At 48.2% G+C, this 18,309-nt stretch overlaps 1 protein-coding gene across 2 annotated transcripts in view; it reads left to right on the top strand.

Annotated features, from left to right (window-relative positions):
* reck (reversion-inducing-cysteine-rich protein with kazal motifs) overlaps positions 1–16,238 on the top strand; it is a 77,695-nt gene extending 61,457 nt beyond the window's left edge. For both annotated transcript variants that reach the window (XM_008291299.1, XM_008291298.1), the window contains 3 exons: positions 41–114; positions 4,595–4,750; positions 13,481–16,238. In XM_008291299.1, coding sequence (XP_008289521.1) covers positions 41–114; positions 4,595–4,750; positions 13,481–13,702 — 452 coding nt within the window. In that variant the 3' untranslated portion in view covers positions 13,703–16,238. The remainder of the gene's footprint in view (positions 1–40; positions 115–4,594; positions 4,751–13,480) is intronic.
* Positions 16,239–18,309: the final 2,071 nt, after the last annotated feature.

Below are 18,309 nucleotides of genomic sequence, written 5' to 3'. Positions count from 1 at the left end.
CATGCATCATGATGAGCCCTGACCTCTGGCCTGTTCTCAGGAGCCTGCTGTCCCATATGTGCCAGCATGCTGCAGATCCTCTGGAACAAGGAGCAGATGAACACCTTCTCTAAGGTATGGATCAGTCAGAGCTGTTCTATGTGACAACACAGTAATGACTCATTCATGTGCCGACGAAGTGAAAACGGAAGGTGTGTGTGTCTTTAACTCATGTTGTTTTAACCTTTGAACTAAATCACAGAATAATTCTATGAAGCAGAACTGAAACCAGCATTATGAAGGCATGGAGTGGTCCTGATTCGTCTGTACCAGTGTAGCTGGATCAGCTGGTGCTACTACATGTAATTACAGGTGCAGGCCACGTGGGGGCGATATTTATATTCAACCCCACATGCAGACTGCTGAGGGCCCTCACATGGAGGACAGGGCTGCTGCTACATACCTTCAGCTGTGTGACACGAGGAGGAGAACTCTGTCCACATGTCATCACCAGTACACAAACATTCAGACAGAACCAGACATATTTACATCCCACCTCTGTAGTTCTCTTTGCCCCACAGCTTCCCACTACTACAAACTGAAATGTCCATCAGACTGTGCTGTGATGTGACAGGTCAGGTTAATGAGACTTTCAGTTTAGTTTGTTGCTCCAGCTGTCAGAGAGGCTTCCCTTCAGGTGAATCAGACAGAGTCCGACAGCAGCAGGGTCCAAAGAGGAAGCCGTTCATTTACATTAAAACAACAGCAGTAACTTAGTCAGTGACTTACATCTATAAATGATCCCTGATGAGGAAACGGGATCAACCAGGAGGTAGCAGTAGTAGCACCGTCTGCTCCTCTGTACTCCTGACAGGTGAGCTTCACAGGTGACCTGAACATTTTAACATTTTTGTTCTTTTATTTGTAATAAACTGTAGGTACGTTGTTGTATTGGTGCTTCCACCAGTGGTATTATTAGCAACAGGAGTGACTTTTAGCTGGATGTGCTTTTGTTCGTTTGAAAGGATGTGAAGGCTTTGGTTTAGTTTTTTATGCTTCCACCCAAACATGTTTTCACTTTTAGAAAAAAGGACTACATGTGTACAGTATGAACAAAACATGAGGTTGTGTCAGGGCTGCAGGTGGATCAGTGGTTAGCACCGTTAGCGCCTCACAGCTAGAAGGTCGCTGGTTGGGGTCCCGGTGAGGACACCCGGGATCTTCCTGCGTGGAGTCTCCATGTTCTCCCCGTGCAGCGTGGGTTCTCTCCGGGTTCTCCGGCTTCCTCCCACAGTCCAGAAACATGCTGAGGTTAATTGGTGATTGTAAATTGTCCGTAGGTGTGAATGTGAGTGTGCTTGGTTGTCTGTCTCTAAGTGTAGCCCTGTGATAGACTGGTTACCTGTCCAGGTGAACCTGCCTTCACCCTGAGTCAGCTGGGATAGACTCCGCCCCCCCATGACCCTGGTGAGGATGAAGGTGTAGAGATGATGGATGGATAGAAGGTTGTGTTAAACGTGGCACAGTTCTCTGGCCTTTTCTTCCTCAGTGTGCGTGTCGTTGTGTTGTTGGCCAGACACCGCCTGTATCCCAGCATGCTGTGCTCTGGTTCCAAAGGTGTTTCCTAAAAGAAACATCACTGAGCTAATGTTCAGAACGCACCAATTAGGAAGTGTGTACTTACTTCCACCTTTACCTGCAGCGTCCTCTGGATGTGTGCCCAACCTGAGCAGCAGCAGCGCTTGACGCCCGCCGAGGCATAAACACTGACATGTTAGCAGCTAATAAGTCCCACGGCATTTCGTTCTGATCAGCTTAATTATACAACAAAGCTCCCTTTGGCTGTTAGTCAACTTGGCTGTAATCCCCGGCACAAGCACTTCATAGTAAGACTCAGCATTAAGCCTTTTAATACCAAACACAAGCAGGGCTGATTTGATCTGCAGCTGTTGGGATACATGAGAGCCTGACTGTGCTGCTGCAGTGGAGCACTACCGCCGCTCTGCTCAGCGAGGTGGGAAACAGGCTGCGTTCACGACTCCCCTTCATTCATTTACTCTCCTTCAGACAGAGAATGCTACTTTGCTCTTAAAGGGAAACTCCACCAGTTCTCCACATCACAGACTGTTTCTGGGTACGTTAAAGGAGAAGAAAGCCTTCCAGCATCCTCCAGTGGCGTCACTTGAGTCGGGCTTGGTTGGCTCCATTGATTGGACGGCTGTTCTGAAGTCTCAAGTTTTGGATTTGGCTGTTGCCACCTTGACCTTTTCAAACATAACGAGCAGTGAGTCTGATGGAGGTTTGGTTGTGGGCTTCCCCCGTCCCCCAGAGTCTACGTCCGTCTCTTCTATACGAGCTGAAGAAATGACATGAAAAATACTTTATTTATCCCAGAAGGGAAATTCAGTTGTTGGTTAGGGTTAGGGGTTAGGGTTAGCGTTAGGGTTAGGGGTTAGGGGTTAGGGGTTAGGGTAGGAAGTTGGGTCTGAGGATAGAAAAACTGAAACCTAGTTGTGCTGCAGATGTGTAACTACCCTCACTAGAGCTGTGTTGTGGGTGATGCAGGCGGTGGAGGAATCCATGGAGTAGACAGATATCTGTGTGTTGATCCTCTTCAGGTTGTGGCTGCATTTCTTTGCCTCAGTTTGCTGATGCTTCCACCCAACCTGCCGTCTGCTCTGAATAATGTATGTGGCGCTGCCCCACTCAGATATGATTGTGTTGTAGCTGGAATGTGGTCAGCTGCTTTGTTTTTAAGCAGCACATATAAATCCAACACACAGTGTGATAACAAATACTAAAGATGGTCCCATTACCCCAGCAAGAAGCTGACAACACGGCAGTCTTGTTTAAGGCACATAACAGCTTCTTCCATCTGCATTTCTATGAACACTATCTATTAAAGGCACAAATGCCCCAAAACATGAAGTTGGGAAACATCTCCATCTAGTGAAAACCAAAACGTGAAATGTTCCAGCTTTGGACAGTGTTGTTCTTAAAGACTGCAGTCATCAGTGTTTATATGGTCCAACAGACAGATGGTTCCTTCTCGTGAAAACACACAGAAGTCACCACAGAGACGATGATGTTCTAACGGAGCACTCTGAGGAACACAGTTCTTGAGCTGTTTATTGAGCTCTTAGAACCATTTAGCTTTGCAGAGTGTCGTCTCCCTCCAGCTTCTTTCACTGCTTGTATTCCCAGAAGAAGCTCTGAGGCCCTGATCTCGGTGGTAGCTCTGCTGTTGCTGAAGCTCCACCTGCTCATTCTGTGTTCCTCTTAAGCCGTGATCATACTCCGGTGCAGGCGCACATCTGGGCATGTGCAGTAAGTCGTGTCTCCATGTTGTGTGCGTGCACACTAGTGTTGAGCATGTGCACTGCTGCCTGCAGTGTGGTCGCTGTGAGGACACTCAGGCTTTGAGCTACACGTGGACGTCCAGGGAGGACTCGCTGATTTGGGAGGATTATGACTCTGGCCCCCAGCAGAGCCTTGTTTACGAGGACTTGTACGCACAGACCCTCACATAAAGTGTATTCTCTGCTTTCACACGAGGGTCCATGTGAAGGACATTTTTTCACTTCCCAAGTCCGTGAGGATCGACCACGCTATGGGTTAGGGTTAGGTACAGCCTGGTACAGCGTCCAGTCGTGTGTCTGCGTGGAATATGCTGGTAAAGTGGTATAATACCAACAATATGTCCAAGTCTGTGGTGTCCTCTCCTCAACACGGTGCCCAGCGGTGCCTGGTTGTTCCTGTGGTCACTAAACCGGGCCGGCCCGTTTGTGCTTTCCCTGTAACTGATATCAAAGGAGGGCTAATAGGTAGTCAGAACTATACAAACACTGACATCTCTCAATACCTGCATAGATTCTGAGAACACCTGCTGCCTTACCTGTGTGTCAGGCACTGTCTGGGCCTGTGTGTCTGTCCTGAGTGTTGCTGCATCACGTGCACGTTCAGTCAGACATGCCAGAGTCACATTTCTTGTATCTGCATAGAATGATAGGCCCATTAAAAACCTAAGCTACCTGTGGGAAGCTCTGAGCTGTGATGTCTCCATCCAGGGTGGTTAGCACCTGATCACTGTGGAGGTTTGGGTCAAGCTCACTGCTCATTGGGATTCCAGCCCACAGGTCTCAACACATCAATGCTTCAGGTGAACATTTCAGTGGATGCTTCGTGCTGTCATTTCCAGTCCGGCTCATTTTATGATCCCTCTCTTTTCATTAAAGACTCAATAACGGGACGAAGAAGAAAAGCAGCATGCATGAGATGAGATGTTTCCTCCATAGTCAATAACTGGTCCCTGATCATCGCTCAAGTACTAAATATATCAGCCTGTACTCACTGGTCCACACCTGAGACACCACAGTACCTTCAGTACCACAGGAACAAAGCACTGTCACGTTCTCAGAGGTTTGATCTTGACTTGTGACTACTGTGTCGCCTCCTGGTCTACATTTACAAAGTCTGCACATGTTTTTCTTTTATGAAAATGCACTTGACATACACGATGTCTTCTTTGTCCTTTTGAAGTGTCGCTAAAGTTTTGCTCAAGACTTGGACACCAGCGTTCATGTGACCCTGTGTGTCCTCTGGTCCCTGTGTGCAGCTAAATAAGAACAAGCCGGTGACGGTCCACGACGTCCTTCAGATCCTGCGGCTGTACGTCTCAGTGCCACAGTGCGACGTCTTTGGCTACCTGAGTATCGACCATGAGCTGGTGGTCCTCATCGCCCCGGTGGACCATCAGCCCACACCGCTGCAGGTAACACACACACACACACACACACATGCAAACAGAAGGTTGGTTCAGTGTTGTGGTATCTTGCTGCAGTGTGCTAGCATCACTTGTTACCATCCTGAGTGTGTGTGGACAGAGATCAGGGCTGTGTCTGTTTCTGACGGGAAAAAAGATTAACTCAGATTCTAAAACGCATTTGGAGTATGATGGCGTTCCATCGTGGTTTTCTTGGTAGGAAAGTCACATTAACAATAATTAAAGCAAACCTATAAATACGAGGTGGGTCAGAAAAGCTCCAGGACTGGTGTCACAAACCCAAACTACCAACCAGGAGTTTCCCCTTCAGACCATCAACCAGCTCGTCTACAGAGGTCCTGCAGCGTTTGCTTCGTCCAGAAGAGGCAGAGCTGAGGCAGGACCAGTGGAGGCTGCGTCACCATGACAACCTGCTCACAGCGCCCTGAGCATCCCACAGTTCCTGCTGAGAAGAACATCTCCTCCCTACTCACCCCACCTGGCTCCGTGGGGTTGGTTCCTCTTCCCCAAGCTCAAGGGCTCATCAAGGAGACCCGCTTAGACCCGTTTAGCACTCCTGGAGGAATCCTTCCTTGGGTTTGAAATACATCTTTTGTGACACCAGTCCTGGAACTTTTCTGACACACCTCGTATAACTTTATAAAAAATGTGTTCCTTCATCGTGGTACCAACAGAGTCCATCTGCCTACATCACACTGAACATCAACGGAGGAGGCTGGAAGTATTCTGTCGTCTTTGTATGGTGAGGTTTAGCTTGTTTTAGGACCCAGAACACTGAATATGTTGTAAAAGGTGAATTCATGAACATGAACAGTCCTGGAAGCGCAGCAGTGGCAGCTGGAGATGTTCAGCAGGTGGTGGCATGACAGGCTCAGTGTGTGAGTGAAGGCTGGAGCTCAGGAGGAATAATGGAAACACAACACATCAGAGGAGCTGATGGCCAGAGAGTCACAGTGACTGTACAGAAGTCACACAACAGGCTGGAGCAGGAGGAGGCAGGGTTTTATCGAGCGCTGGATCAGGTCAGAGGAGATGGAGGCGTTTCTCATCAGCCAGGTTCAGAGCCGAGCCGCCCTCAGCCGCTGGAAGGGAATGAGGTCCACAGGAGGATGGAGGAGGGAGAAAAACAACCTAAACACAGAACAAGACGCATGTTTTACCAAAACCCAGCACCAAGTGTGGACTAACCTGAAAGTAGCACCATGTCCTCCTCTTTACGTAGCATCTGTGGAAAAACTACAGGGACCAGCTGTTTTAGGGATTCAGTACAGAGTTTGTTAGAAGGATGTTTGTGAAGACTTTGATCTTCTGGACTAACAGATGGGATGTAGTTCAGTGTCGGGAAGTCATGAGGTAGACATGAGGTCAGTCTCTGACATTTCAGTTATTTCAATGCAGAAACCTTTAGATAGAGGCAGCCCCGTAGCTATATCCAGCCTCCACCCAGTTTCTAATGAAACACTGAGAGGTCACTGGCTGTGATCTAAGAACAGGATGGATCTGAGCATTAAAGCTGAGGGAGGCGCTGTTTTTATTTTCTTGATGCTGTAATTTAAGTGGTCTGACAGAAAACTAGACTCCTGCTCCTCATCTTGGCTCCGCTTTCAGGCTTCAGGAACTCCAGCCCATGTTGGCCACAGTGATACCATATCATCCATTTCATGCTCTCCACGTCTGTGTGCACAGTCCAATAAGCAGCTCTGTTCATGCTCCAGTCGTACTGTGCCGGTGTGCTGCCCCTCACATCGACCAGAACAACACAGCAGCTGCCTGCAGACTGGGCTGCTCATCACTGCTCATAGTGAACACAGCAGAGGAAAGCAGGACTTCCTCATGTCTTTGGGCTTCTTTGGTGGAAAGCATGCACCAGCAAAGCTCTTCCAAAGTCCAGCAGCAGTTACTTCAATTACAGCTCAGGTAGTGATGGATCCAAAGATGGTGGAGCATCTCCTCATACCAAGTGTTTGTTAAAGCACCACTGATGTAAGTACATACGGTCCACACGGTCCCAAACTATGGGCTGCACGTAGACCCTCATGGACGACATGTACATCATGCTGCAGACACAGAAGGCATGAATTGGCCTTAAAGAGCAGCAGAGTGTGTGGAGGCAGTAGGATGTGGTGGCTCCGACTCAGCAGTGTGCACTTTGAGCACCATGTGAAGCCTCAGCTAAATCACTACCTGCTATCTGGACTGTCTGCAGCGGGTCCATATGGCCGGAGGGTCTGTGGGAGGCTCCAGGACAGACAGCTCAGACCAGGAGGCCTGCCTTTGGTTTTTATTTACAAATGATACTGTCGAAGCAAGTGTGTCATATTTTGGCTCAAGAAAATCGTTTTTATGAAGGTTTGGAGACAGTTAAAACCAATGAAGAGCTTTTCATGACGGATATAAAAACAACGAGCTGCTGCTCAGAGCTGAGCGACGGCTCGCGTCACCTTTATCCCGTTAATATACCTTCAATATTAAAATGTTTGTGGAGGGAGAGCCGATAACCTCTTAAAATTCCTGCAGCGCCACTTTGTGATGTGATAAATACATCACATCATAAATATTCATTAATCAGAACTGTTTTAGAGTCACAGAGGAAATTAATTTTCCACATTGGCCAGTTTTCCGTCTGACAGCAGCAGCTCTTTCCCCTTTCTTTCTACACAAACACTGTAAACACACAAGCGTGAGCAGCTCCCAACACAGCAGTGTTTAGCTGTGCTAATTACCCACCACACTCCCAGCAGACATAAATATTCATGTTGCAGTGATTACAGCAGTGAAGTGAGGGGGAGGACGCATCTGTCTCCTTCAATGTCTCACTTCACCTTTTTCTACTTCATTAGCATTATTTTATTGTCATGATTGTTCGCTGTGTACGCTACACACAGACAGAACTGAAATCTTTAATAAAATAAATAAATATTGCACCTAACTAAAGGGAAATGAGTTTTCCTCAGCGTGGCGTCTCTCCTGCTCAGCCACCAAATGTCTCTCTATAGTCTCAGCAAGAACAAAGGAAAGAAACTGAGGAGCTGAATGAACTCGTATCAGCACAGGAGCCTCGTCTGATTTAACCGTATAGAAGACACATGTCTGTGCATGAAGCAAGGTAAAGGAGATGGGACATGAAGAAACTAAGAACTTTCTCCAGTTTAGCAGAAGACTGAATGTGTGCTTGCTTGAGGTGTTTTTTGTTTTTAATGCCCTTTCCTCCATGAGTCCTGACTGAGTGAACATTTCCCTCGGTGATGAGCTGGCGGTCTGGTGGGAGGCTTTAGGACGGACTCACTGATCAGCTGCTTGTCTCCAGATAGCAGCATGTTAGATACCAGCTGGCTTTACAGGACACAGCCTGAGCAGCTGCAGACAGCTCCCTCCATGTCTCCACTGATGAAGAACTGTTTGTTTCTTTATCTTTGTTGTCTTCTTTTCATTTATCTTTCCAGCTTCTTCCACTCTATGAGCTCCACCCTGTCCAACATGTCTGTACCAGCGCCCTGTGATGATGCTATGAAACCTGGTTCATCTGCTCCAAAGCTGTTTGTGGAAACTAATCCACAGTTTTCATGTTTCGTGACATTTCTAAAGTTCTCCTCAGATGTGCTGGACAGTACGGAGGAGATCCGGCTGCTCTTTGAGGCAGACAGTCGCTGAGCTTCACTCATTAAACATCTCGCATGAGGAGTGCTGCTGGAGCGGAGTTAGAGCCTCAGGAACCTCCTTCAGCAGCTGGTGATCACTGGTTCCATCAGGCCTCCCAGTAAACACACTGGCCTGGTGGGTTCAGGGTTTTTAGTGGCGCTGCTTCATTAATCAGTACGTCCTCTGTTCCTTGTTCCACGTTGAGCAGGCGCTACCACACATGGATGATTAGGATGTGTTCTTATCTAAATGAGCCTTTCATGCTCCAGCAGGCATCTCCACTGCTTCTGCTGCAGCTGTGAGCCATGTGACAACATCAATGCTCTGCACAGATTTCTGCTCACGGTTTGATAAAGGAGGCAACAGGTTTGTGGGGGGAAAGACGTCACATGTCAGTCTGGGCTTTGTCTGTAGCTTCGTTCATACACTGCCTTCCTCTGGCGCCCCCTGTAGTCATTTGTCCCCGGTGCTGCTGTTCCTTTGTCAGCTCCCTGTGTTCTGGTGTTTGTGAATTCCTTGGATTAGTTTGATCCTTTTTAGATGCTGTTACCCATGTTTCTGGGTCTCCCTGTCTACTGCCATGTCTGTCAGCAGCTGTCATTCATCACATCCCACCGCCTGCAGGGCTTTTAGCCAGAGACAGGACGAGCCAGAAACACTGACGCTGTGCACATGAGCGCTACAAGAACTTCTGAAACCTTTGAAGTGTTTTACATCTGATTCGACTGCTGGTTCTGTCCATTCTTCATGTGCCAGTGAGCACCGATGCTGCAGCCAGTCACTCAGATAACAGCCTGAAATAAGGCCGTGTCACCAAGATGGCTGCCGAGTGGCGAGGCTGGTCTTTAAGGACTTGGTTCCTTCTTGTCGTTGTTCTTGTCATCCACCGTGACAGGAGCTCTGGTTCAGCTTAAACTGGCTCATTCAGTGTGTTTCCTGGTTTTGTAGCCTCTTAGTCTCTTTGAACATGAAATAGTTTAAACCTGCAGGAACACGATGCTCCTCAGAGGAGGAAACACACGGATTTATCTCTTTGTTCATTCTCAAACTTGTGCTGCAGCTTGAACATTCATCCTGAGACGTGGCTTTGAACAATCAAGCTTTGTACTGTTTTGAAACTTTACAGAAACTAGTCACAGTAGAAAAGTAGAGCGTGGTGTGATGGTCCGGGTGGTACAGGTGTTGATTCAGACAGGAGACCGTCACACAAGCTGCATGTACGAATGAGGAGGACTTTGCATGTGATTGTAAATGAAGCAGAAGTTCTTTTATTCCATGTTGTACCCTCAAGTCACGAGGGGATCACGTCAGGTTCTTCTAATTGGAAAAGGTTTATGTGTGTCACCCAGTAAGTGGGTTAAAAACACCAAAGTACAGCTGCTTTCAATTTGGAGCTGAGATGTCTTCAGGCTGGTGTTGAGCCGCTGGATCAGATCTAATCTTAGACCACAATCAGTTCATGGCCAGAAGCAGCGAGCACGTTTCATACAAGCTGCTGTAGACACGGTGATACGGTGGTACTGAAGGACGGGTCAGAGGCTGAACAGCAAAGAAGTGAAGACGCAGAAGGAGACGGTTAGAGAGGTGAGCTCAAACATAAATGGAACCGCAGACCTTTTAGAGTTTATATGTTTAAAGAAGAGAAAACTTCTGCACACTACTTCTTAGTCGTGCTTCTGAGACATCTAAACGAGTAAACTCTGGTTTGATCTGAGTTCTCAACCAGCTGCAGATCAGCTTCACTTCACAGAACGGCCTCCCAGCTCACAGCTTCCACCACATCTCCTCAGACAGCAGCACAATACGCACTTCCCACTGCATTCTTACAGAAGAAATATTTCCCAGAAGGCTGTCTGCGTTCAGGTCTTTTCAGAGCAAAGTGTGCTTCAGTCCAGCCAGAGAATCCTTCCAGCAACAGCAGGTATGACGGCACAGATGTGTCGGCTCGTGTTCGCCTCGGCGTCTTTTTTTAGCTCAAGGTCTTCCTCCTCTGAACAACACAGAAACACTGTGACCTCAAAGGAACCATATCTTTGAAAAACAAAGTGGAGAAGTGGTCTGCATATTCTCCATCTGTTTATACACTGTGTGGAGCGCTGGACGGACCCGTGAGCGCCGGCTGCTCTCCAGGACCGAGGAGGGCTCCGGCGCTGGTGGCCGGAGTAGGTCTGGTCTGAGCTCATCAACCGTGACAGCTGATTTTCTCCCTGATCACCATGAATGTGTTTCCTCGGTGACACGTGGACACATGACAGGAGCCTCCCATCTCTGCAGACTAAACCGGACACTGTTAGTGCTCAGTTACAATAAATGGACCACCATGAGCTACCAATGAGCTTTCCAAACTCTCCATTCAGATCCTGTAGTCCCCATAATATGTTTCATTTGGAACAATCCAGTGTCCTTTGTCTGGAGCACAGGAACCCTCCTGTGTCTCAGTATTGTGCAAACTCACAGTTCATTTCTCACAGATTTAGATGAACTGGCACCCGTTCATAGTTGGGCTGCAGGTGGCTCGGTGGTTAGCACCGCGGCCTCACCTAAATAAACACAACGACAAGTGGTGGGAGTCCCAGGTCTGTGGTTCACTGCCCAGACCTGTTCCTCCTCCAGTGTGCAGATGTGGTCTTCTCTGTGCTCATGGTCCAGTCTGGATGTGATCATTCCCCCCGGGGCTTCGTAGGGCTTCAGTATATGTTGCTACTGTTGGGAAGCTTCGGCCTTCAGCGGTGTGAAGTGGAACCAGATCTGTTGGAGCTGTGATGAGCAGCATAGCTGGTTAGCTGCTGGTCTGCACATGAGCAGTAGGTTGGATCTACATATTGTACTCGTGCACTCTGCTGCCTTCGTGATCTCAGGACAGACACCTGTTTAGCATCTGTACCTGCTGAGGGCATCAGGCCGGCATTAGCACTGTGACTGGAAAAGGAAAGAAGCTCTTCATATGTTTCAGTGAAGGCATTGTGGTGCCAGCAGGTTGATTTGGATCAAACACTGAAGCTGCCTCAGTAATGCAGCCGTCCAGCAGCACAACGAGGCGGCAGCGGGCTGGTGGAAGGCCTGATTCATGTGTGCCGTGTTGTGTGAGCAGAGCCTTCCATGGTTCATGCCCATGTTTGCAGCGACATTACCTCCATCAGCACGGTAACGCAGCTGAAAACTGTTCTCAGCATGTGGATGGAGAGTTGTAGGGTTAGGGTCACTGCGTTATGTCTCCACAGGTTTCCTCCTCACGGTGGGTCTGCTGCCTGAATACAAACACTGTTTACATCACCTGTTCTCCTGGATGGACTCTCCTCATGTGAACTCACCTTTACTTTTTAGCAGCAGCTCTTTAGTCCATTGTTTCAGACACAATAATGAAGCAGAGCTGGAGGACTCACAGTTCTTCAGTGAATCATTTATGCTTTGATAATTAAACCGAGTCTATTTGCATTCCAGCAGCCGAAGCTGGAAATGATCAGACTGTGAAGAGCAGCCTGAAGGATTTAGACGTGAATAATGCACAGGTCTGCACTGGAGCTGTTGTATTATGACCACAATACGTTTAAAGGATAAAAAGCACTCAATGGAAACAGTCAGTCATGAAACTCATAAGACTAATATTTTAGACTTTGGGGAAACAAACAGACTTTGTTCAGGCAGAAAGAATCTCAGGATGGGTTTAGACAGAAGAAATGATCAGAATGAAGGAGCCGCAGCAGAGAAGCGTCCTGGTGCTAAAGAGGAGCTTTTAGTTTTAACTGTTACTAGGCAACAGCCTCATCCTCCTGTTTTAGAAGTCATACTCATCCCCAGGTTGAGGAAGGCTGTGCCAAAACAAACTTTGTGCATTTCCAATCAGGTCAGAGCGCTACTCGCCGTGCGCTCAACGCTTTACATGCAGCAGCATGCAGCACACAGTGTTTCACAGGATTCACCACAGTCTGAACTGTGTGTTCTGTGTGGCCACTGCTGCTCACGTTCCACTCCAGTGTGGACCAACAGCCACTCACAGCATCAGCAAGGACTCCATCCAGAGCGCTGGACTCACCAAGGTTAGGGTGAAGGCCCGGCGCCGCCTGCAGCACAGCCCCACAGTCAGCGTTCACTCAGAGAAAGAGGCGGCCTTCAGGATTATACAGCTGCTCATTAACCGTCTGTACGGCTATACGTGGAACGTGTTGAAGGGCTTCATTCCTCAGACAGTCTCCTATCAGCACCGTGGGACTAAAAGAGAAAAGAAGTCATGACTGTTCACTGTGAAGACTTTGTTTGAACCGTTGGGAACAGACCATCGACCACTTTGTGCTGTGGATGAAAACAGTCAAACAAACGAGTCGTGTGGTGGAAACAGTTCAGTTCACCTGTCGTCACTTCACCTGTCGTCAGTTGACATCGTCCCTTCTGGAGGTGAAATCTGTCCACACAGCTGTGGAGGGCTGCAGGATCGTGGTCAGAGTGGTTTAAATAATAATTATATCGCTAAACACTGAGGTTGTGGTTATTTGTCACAGTTATACATTTATTCTTATTATAATATCCCAGTTGGTCGTGTTTAGTTGTTCGTGGGAGGCCGAGCTCCTCGCCGTGATGAATATCCCGTTAGCTGTGCAGCACTACGGCGCACTTTGTGTTTCTTCTGTAACCAGATGTTCCTTTTCAGTGTTTCTGTGTCTGTCAATAGAGGAAAAAAAGAACCTTCAGTCAGAGTTAAATGGTGACGACGACAGCTGAGAGAGTTTTCTGTCCGACTAAGCATCAAGCAAGTTGTATCCTGACGCTGCACATCACACTTCCTGTCATGTGACTGTTGCACATGCAGGCCTCATACTGGCGCTGAAGCCATGCATCATGCAGCCCTACTGCCTCACGCGCACCGTCTTCTGTTTCAAGCAGACTCAGTTGTTCAGCCGTCATACGAGTCACGTGAGGTGAAGTCAGGTCAACAGGTTTATGATCAGCATCATCAGAGGCTGATGACGTTCTTTTTCTGGACATTCAGGTTGTATTGAGACGATACTGACGCAGCAGAAGCAGCTCCTGTGCTGCCTGAGTGACAGGAGGCTGGACTCATGCTGCTCTTCTTGTGTTTTCCAGATTGAAGCCTGCAGTAAGGAGGCTGAGAAGATTGATTCCCTCATCAACTATTCCAGCCCCACTCTGGTCTCCCACGTCCCCCTCTCCGCCTTCCTTACCTCTGAGATCAAGACCTCCTCCATCCACTCCTCTGGGGGCTCGCCGCCTTCCCCTCTGCCCCTCGTCCTCTGCTTCCTCCTGGGCCTCCTGGTTACGGCGGCCCCTGGCCTCCAGCCCCTCTAAATGCTCATTATCCAGGCCAGCCTCCCCCTCACTAACTCTGAGTGTTCCAAAGCAGCCCAGACCCTCCACGGGAGGACGAGGTGTCGGGAGGTGAGTGTGTCGGGGCGGCCGCGGAGCAGGAAGAGGCGGCGGTGACGACAATCATTCCTATTGACTGACCTGCGTTTCAAACAATCACGGCGGTGGAAAAGCTATTATTATGGAAAGCTTTTGTATGAACAGTATTATTCAGTGATGAGCTCCTGGCTGGGCTTCCCTCCAGTCAAGTGTGCTCAAGAGTGAGTGTGTGTGTGTACGTGTGACCTTTAAGAAGCATTTGGCTTCATACCAGCAGTGTTTATCCATTAGTCCCAGCAGCAGGCTCTCCTCTGAAAGCTGCTAAGTGGGAATGTAATGTTCATGACTCATTCTGTTCTGTACCGAGGCTCCGTGTGGATCTGAACCCATCGGCCACAACATTACAACCACTGACCGTTGCTCTGCTCGTAGAGCTTCGGCCTTCACATCTACGTGGAGGTTGCTCTGACACATTCCACCAAAACAGTGCTCAGGACCAGATGGAGGGACACCAGCCCTGAGGGAGGAACAAAACACAAGCCGAACCATCCAGGGCCCAGGTCCTGGTGTCCGACACCGAGGACGCCTCAGAGCTCCTCGTCAGCTGGTTTTAACGTTGTGGCCGATCATGAGCGTGTGTGTGTGTGTGTTTATGCGTGTGTGTGTGTGTCCTACAAGGACAAAACATCTTCTGTCTGGCAGCACATCTGTCAGACAGATTACCTGAAACTCCCTCGGCCACACACACACACACACACACCTGTACATCAGATAGAGTCTGACCAGCATTTAAGTGACACTTTTCAGGCCTCTGGTGCACGTGCACGGCGGCTGTACACGTGAGAGGCGTATGGACCTAGTGGTGGAACCTCAGCAGTGTTAGCGCCTCTGGACTGAGCCAGCGCCGATCAAACTAATCAGCTGACTAATCAAAGTGCCCCAAATCTGGCCAGATCAAAAGTCCAACTCAGAGATCACATCTAGGGGAGCCCAGGTTCTGTTCTGCTGTGTAGTGAAGCGGGTCAGCGGTCAGACTGTTTACCTGCTGGTAACAAGCTGGACGACACTCGGTACCAGGCGGTGCTCATCAGGAGTCAGTGTTGTGTTTAAGTCCATTCAGGGCGCTTCAGGAACCACAACATGTGTCACACTGTGAGTCCTGGAGCCTTCACGCTGATAAAGTCGGATCAGAACTGCTATGACAGGGGAGCTCCTCAGGTGCCACAAGGACCCGTTCAAACACAGAGCTGTTTAAATGTCAGTGTTTTGATTCCCCTCAGGCTCATGTTGGTCCAGTCAGCTGACGGACCAGCAGCCTGATGGTGGTTCTTCTCTACACCTCATCAGGGAACTGAGGCTCTGCAGCGACCTGCTAGGATGAACCCTAATCCGAGCACGGTTCCCTCCATTCTTGTGCCAGTGTTTTGGGCCTCGTCACGGTAACGCAACTGCTAATGGGGACCAGAACTCTGACTGGTGCCGTGTGGCCCAGCTTTCAGCAGATGAGCCCAGTTTATCAAACAGACACAGTGTGACGCCCCAGACTGGTAACCCTAAACCTAACCAGACTGATACCCCTAACCAGACTGGTAACCCTAAACCTAACCAGACTGGTAGCCCTAACCGGACTAGTAGCAGTCCCTTCAGCCCACTGGGTTTCTGTTTCCCTTTATGCTGCCTTTGTGCTTCCACGGGTTCAGAATTTCCAGAACCGACGTCACAGTGACATGACCCAGTTCGTTCCTGTGCTGTGAGTCTAGCAGAGTCCTTTATGAGCACCGCCTCTGGTACCGGGCCACCCGGATGTTCCAGCAGCAGGTGGACGGTGCGTTAGCTTCCAGCAGCAGAACAGCCTGGACGGCGCTCCCTGTGAGGCCAGTAGCTCTGACAAGCATTAAAAGGGACGTTTCCTTTCTGTACATAAGAACTAGAAGCCATTTAATAACAAGGACAATCAGCTAGCTGCTGCCGACATCCACTCTGGGTGGAGGAGCTTCCACAGTATGCCTTGCATATAGTGTCTTATATGAAGTAATAATGAAAATGCAATAACTTTATATTTGTTAAAAAATGTCTCTATATTTGATATGTACCTGATAATGGATTGAAATAATGATCACCTATGTGCCATGTGTTTTTTAAACAAATAGCTGTTATTCTTTATTGCATGATGACAATTATGAAGTGTGTTTACTCCAGAATGTACCACAGTGTGTGTTTGTCTGTGCCTGTGCAGCGCGACGTGTCCCGTCTCTAACAGTATTACTGTGCTAGGCAGCTCTGTAGCAGGGAACCAAAGGCTCCTCCATCTATTATTATTATTATTATTATTAATATTAATACGGTTACTGTTGTGTTTGTGTCCTCTGGAGCCGACATGGATTTGGTTTACTTTTCAAGATTGTGTGTCATCAGTGTTTATTTCATCTTATATCAGAAAACACAAAAAATTAAAGAGTTCACACCTCGCTGCTTTACAGACGTTTCCTGCTCCTCATCATTTGTCTCTCATGTTCCTCAGACTACAGCCTCGTACACATCAGTGGTCATATAGGACCAGTATGACCTGGTTACAGTGATCACAGGTCATCTGGAATCTCAACCTGTTGTCTTCCTAATTTGTAAAAAAAAAGCTTCCACAACAGACGACTCCGGCCATGGCGACACAGGTGCCCCTGTTGGAACCAGCATCTCAGTGGTTTGGGTTCAGCTATTTCACTTGGTTGTTATTGTTTTTGGTTGGATCTGCAGGTGGATCAGTGGTTAGCACCGTTAGCGCCTCACAGCTAGACGGTCGCTGGTTGGCGTCCCGGTGAGGACACCCGGGATCTTCCTGCGTGGAGTCTCCATGTTCTCCCCGTGCAGCGTGGGTTCTCTCCGGGTTCTCCGGCTTCCTCCCACAGTCCAGAAACATGCTGAGGTTAATTGGTGATTGTAAATTGTCCGTAGGTGTGAATGTGAGTGTGCTTGGTTGTCTGTCTCTAAGTGTAGCCCTGTGATAGACTGGTTACCTGTCCAGGTGAACCTGCCTTCACCCTGAGTCAGCTGGGATAGACTCCAGCCCCCCATGACCCTGGTGAGGATGAAGGTGTAGAGATGATGGATGGATCTTGTTTTTTTTCAAGGCTTTTTGTTTTCTCCGCTCTATTTCTGCCTCTTTGCTGCTCCAGAACTATGGAGGCTGCGTTGGCGCTTCTAAATGAAAGTTTGGAGCCTTTGAGTGCTGATGTTGCTGTACAGCGTGGAGACCCGTTCACAGAGCGGTCAGCTCCATCAGACGGGCAGAACCTCACAGAATGACTGGATGGATGGTGTTCTGCAGTCTGTCAGCAGGCTCAGCAGTTATTACACGGCAGTCTGTGGTATCATATCTGCAAATAATGTGAGCGACTGTCAGTCCATGAGACGTTTCATGAAACACTGACACAAGGTCCTCAGATGATACCAGTCAGGTGTAATATGGATATCATGTTCAGAAAAGATTTCTCTCCACACATATTGTTTTACAGAATACCTCTGCACAAGGCAAGAAGGAGTGCAGCGCTTCAGCACGTCTGCATCAACAAAACCTCAAATCCCAGAAAAAAAAAGCTTTTGGCCGTTTCATTGATTGTGTGGACTTTAAAGTGTGTATGCTGTGGACCACGGTGGGTTCAGGAGGAGCTCTAATGGACCAGGTGAAGCTAAGTGTTTGCTCGTGCAAATTTAGGTATATATACACGTACACACACACACACACACACATATATATATATATATATATATATATAGACACACACACACACCATTCAGAGCTGGATGTTACGTTAAACGTGTTAATGCTAATGCTAGGCTAATTAGTTAGCCAGGCATGCTAATATTAATTGTTTAATTCAGAACTGATTGGCAATGTTTAGTACCTGTCTTGTACTTTCACTCCTGTGTGTTTTAATTTTGGAAACAGAGATTAAAAACACTTTCTGTAATGGATGTTCAGAGAGTGAGCTGGTTGTTTGCTATATCCAGTCTTTAAGCTAAGCTAAGCTAACCAGGTCACGTCTCCAGCATTTTATTTAACACATTGATGTAAGACTGACATCATTTTTCTCATCCTCTGAAAAAGTCCCATCAGGCCATGTTAAACCATCCCTTTGTGTTCATGTTTTATAACTAACCCGGCAGCAGCATGTGTTGCAGGAGTTTCCATGTGAGGCCTCGGCCGGCTGGAGGATCTGCTGAGGTGGTTCCTGTCATGATGACCTCCAGGACTGTTGCCACCTTCACTGCGTTTTCGGTCAGATCAGTGGATTCCTTTTACCAAACTGTTCTTACTTTGTTGTTCTTGTCTTTGCGTCTGCACCGGTGGACTCTGTGGAGCGACGGGAGTTTAAGAAGAGAACAGAAAGAAAGTCAACAGGGTGCAGATTTCATGAAATATTAAAACCCAATACCACAACCAACTATGTGTTTTTGCAGTTTGTTTCATCACATCCTGCAGGGAGAAACTGTTCGATGGTGACATGAGCTCAGCTCTGCCTTCACATCTGGAATCCAAACAGGAAATGTGAAGC

The sequence above is a fragment of the Stegastes partitus genome, unplaced genomic scaffold (genome assembly GCF_000690725.1).
Source record: "Stegastes partitus isolate 25-593 unplaced genomic scaffold, Stegastes_partitus-1.0.2 Scaffold731, whole genome shotgun sequence".
Classification (NCBI taxonomy): Eukaryota; Metazoa; Chordata; class Actinopteri; family Pomacentridae; genus Stegastes; species Stegastes partitus.
The sequence above is the reverse complement of the archived record's forward strand: the minus strand, read 5'-3'. Positions and strand labels throughout refer to the sequence as shown.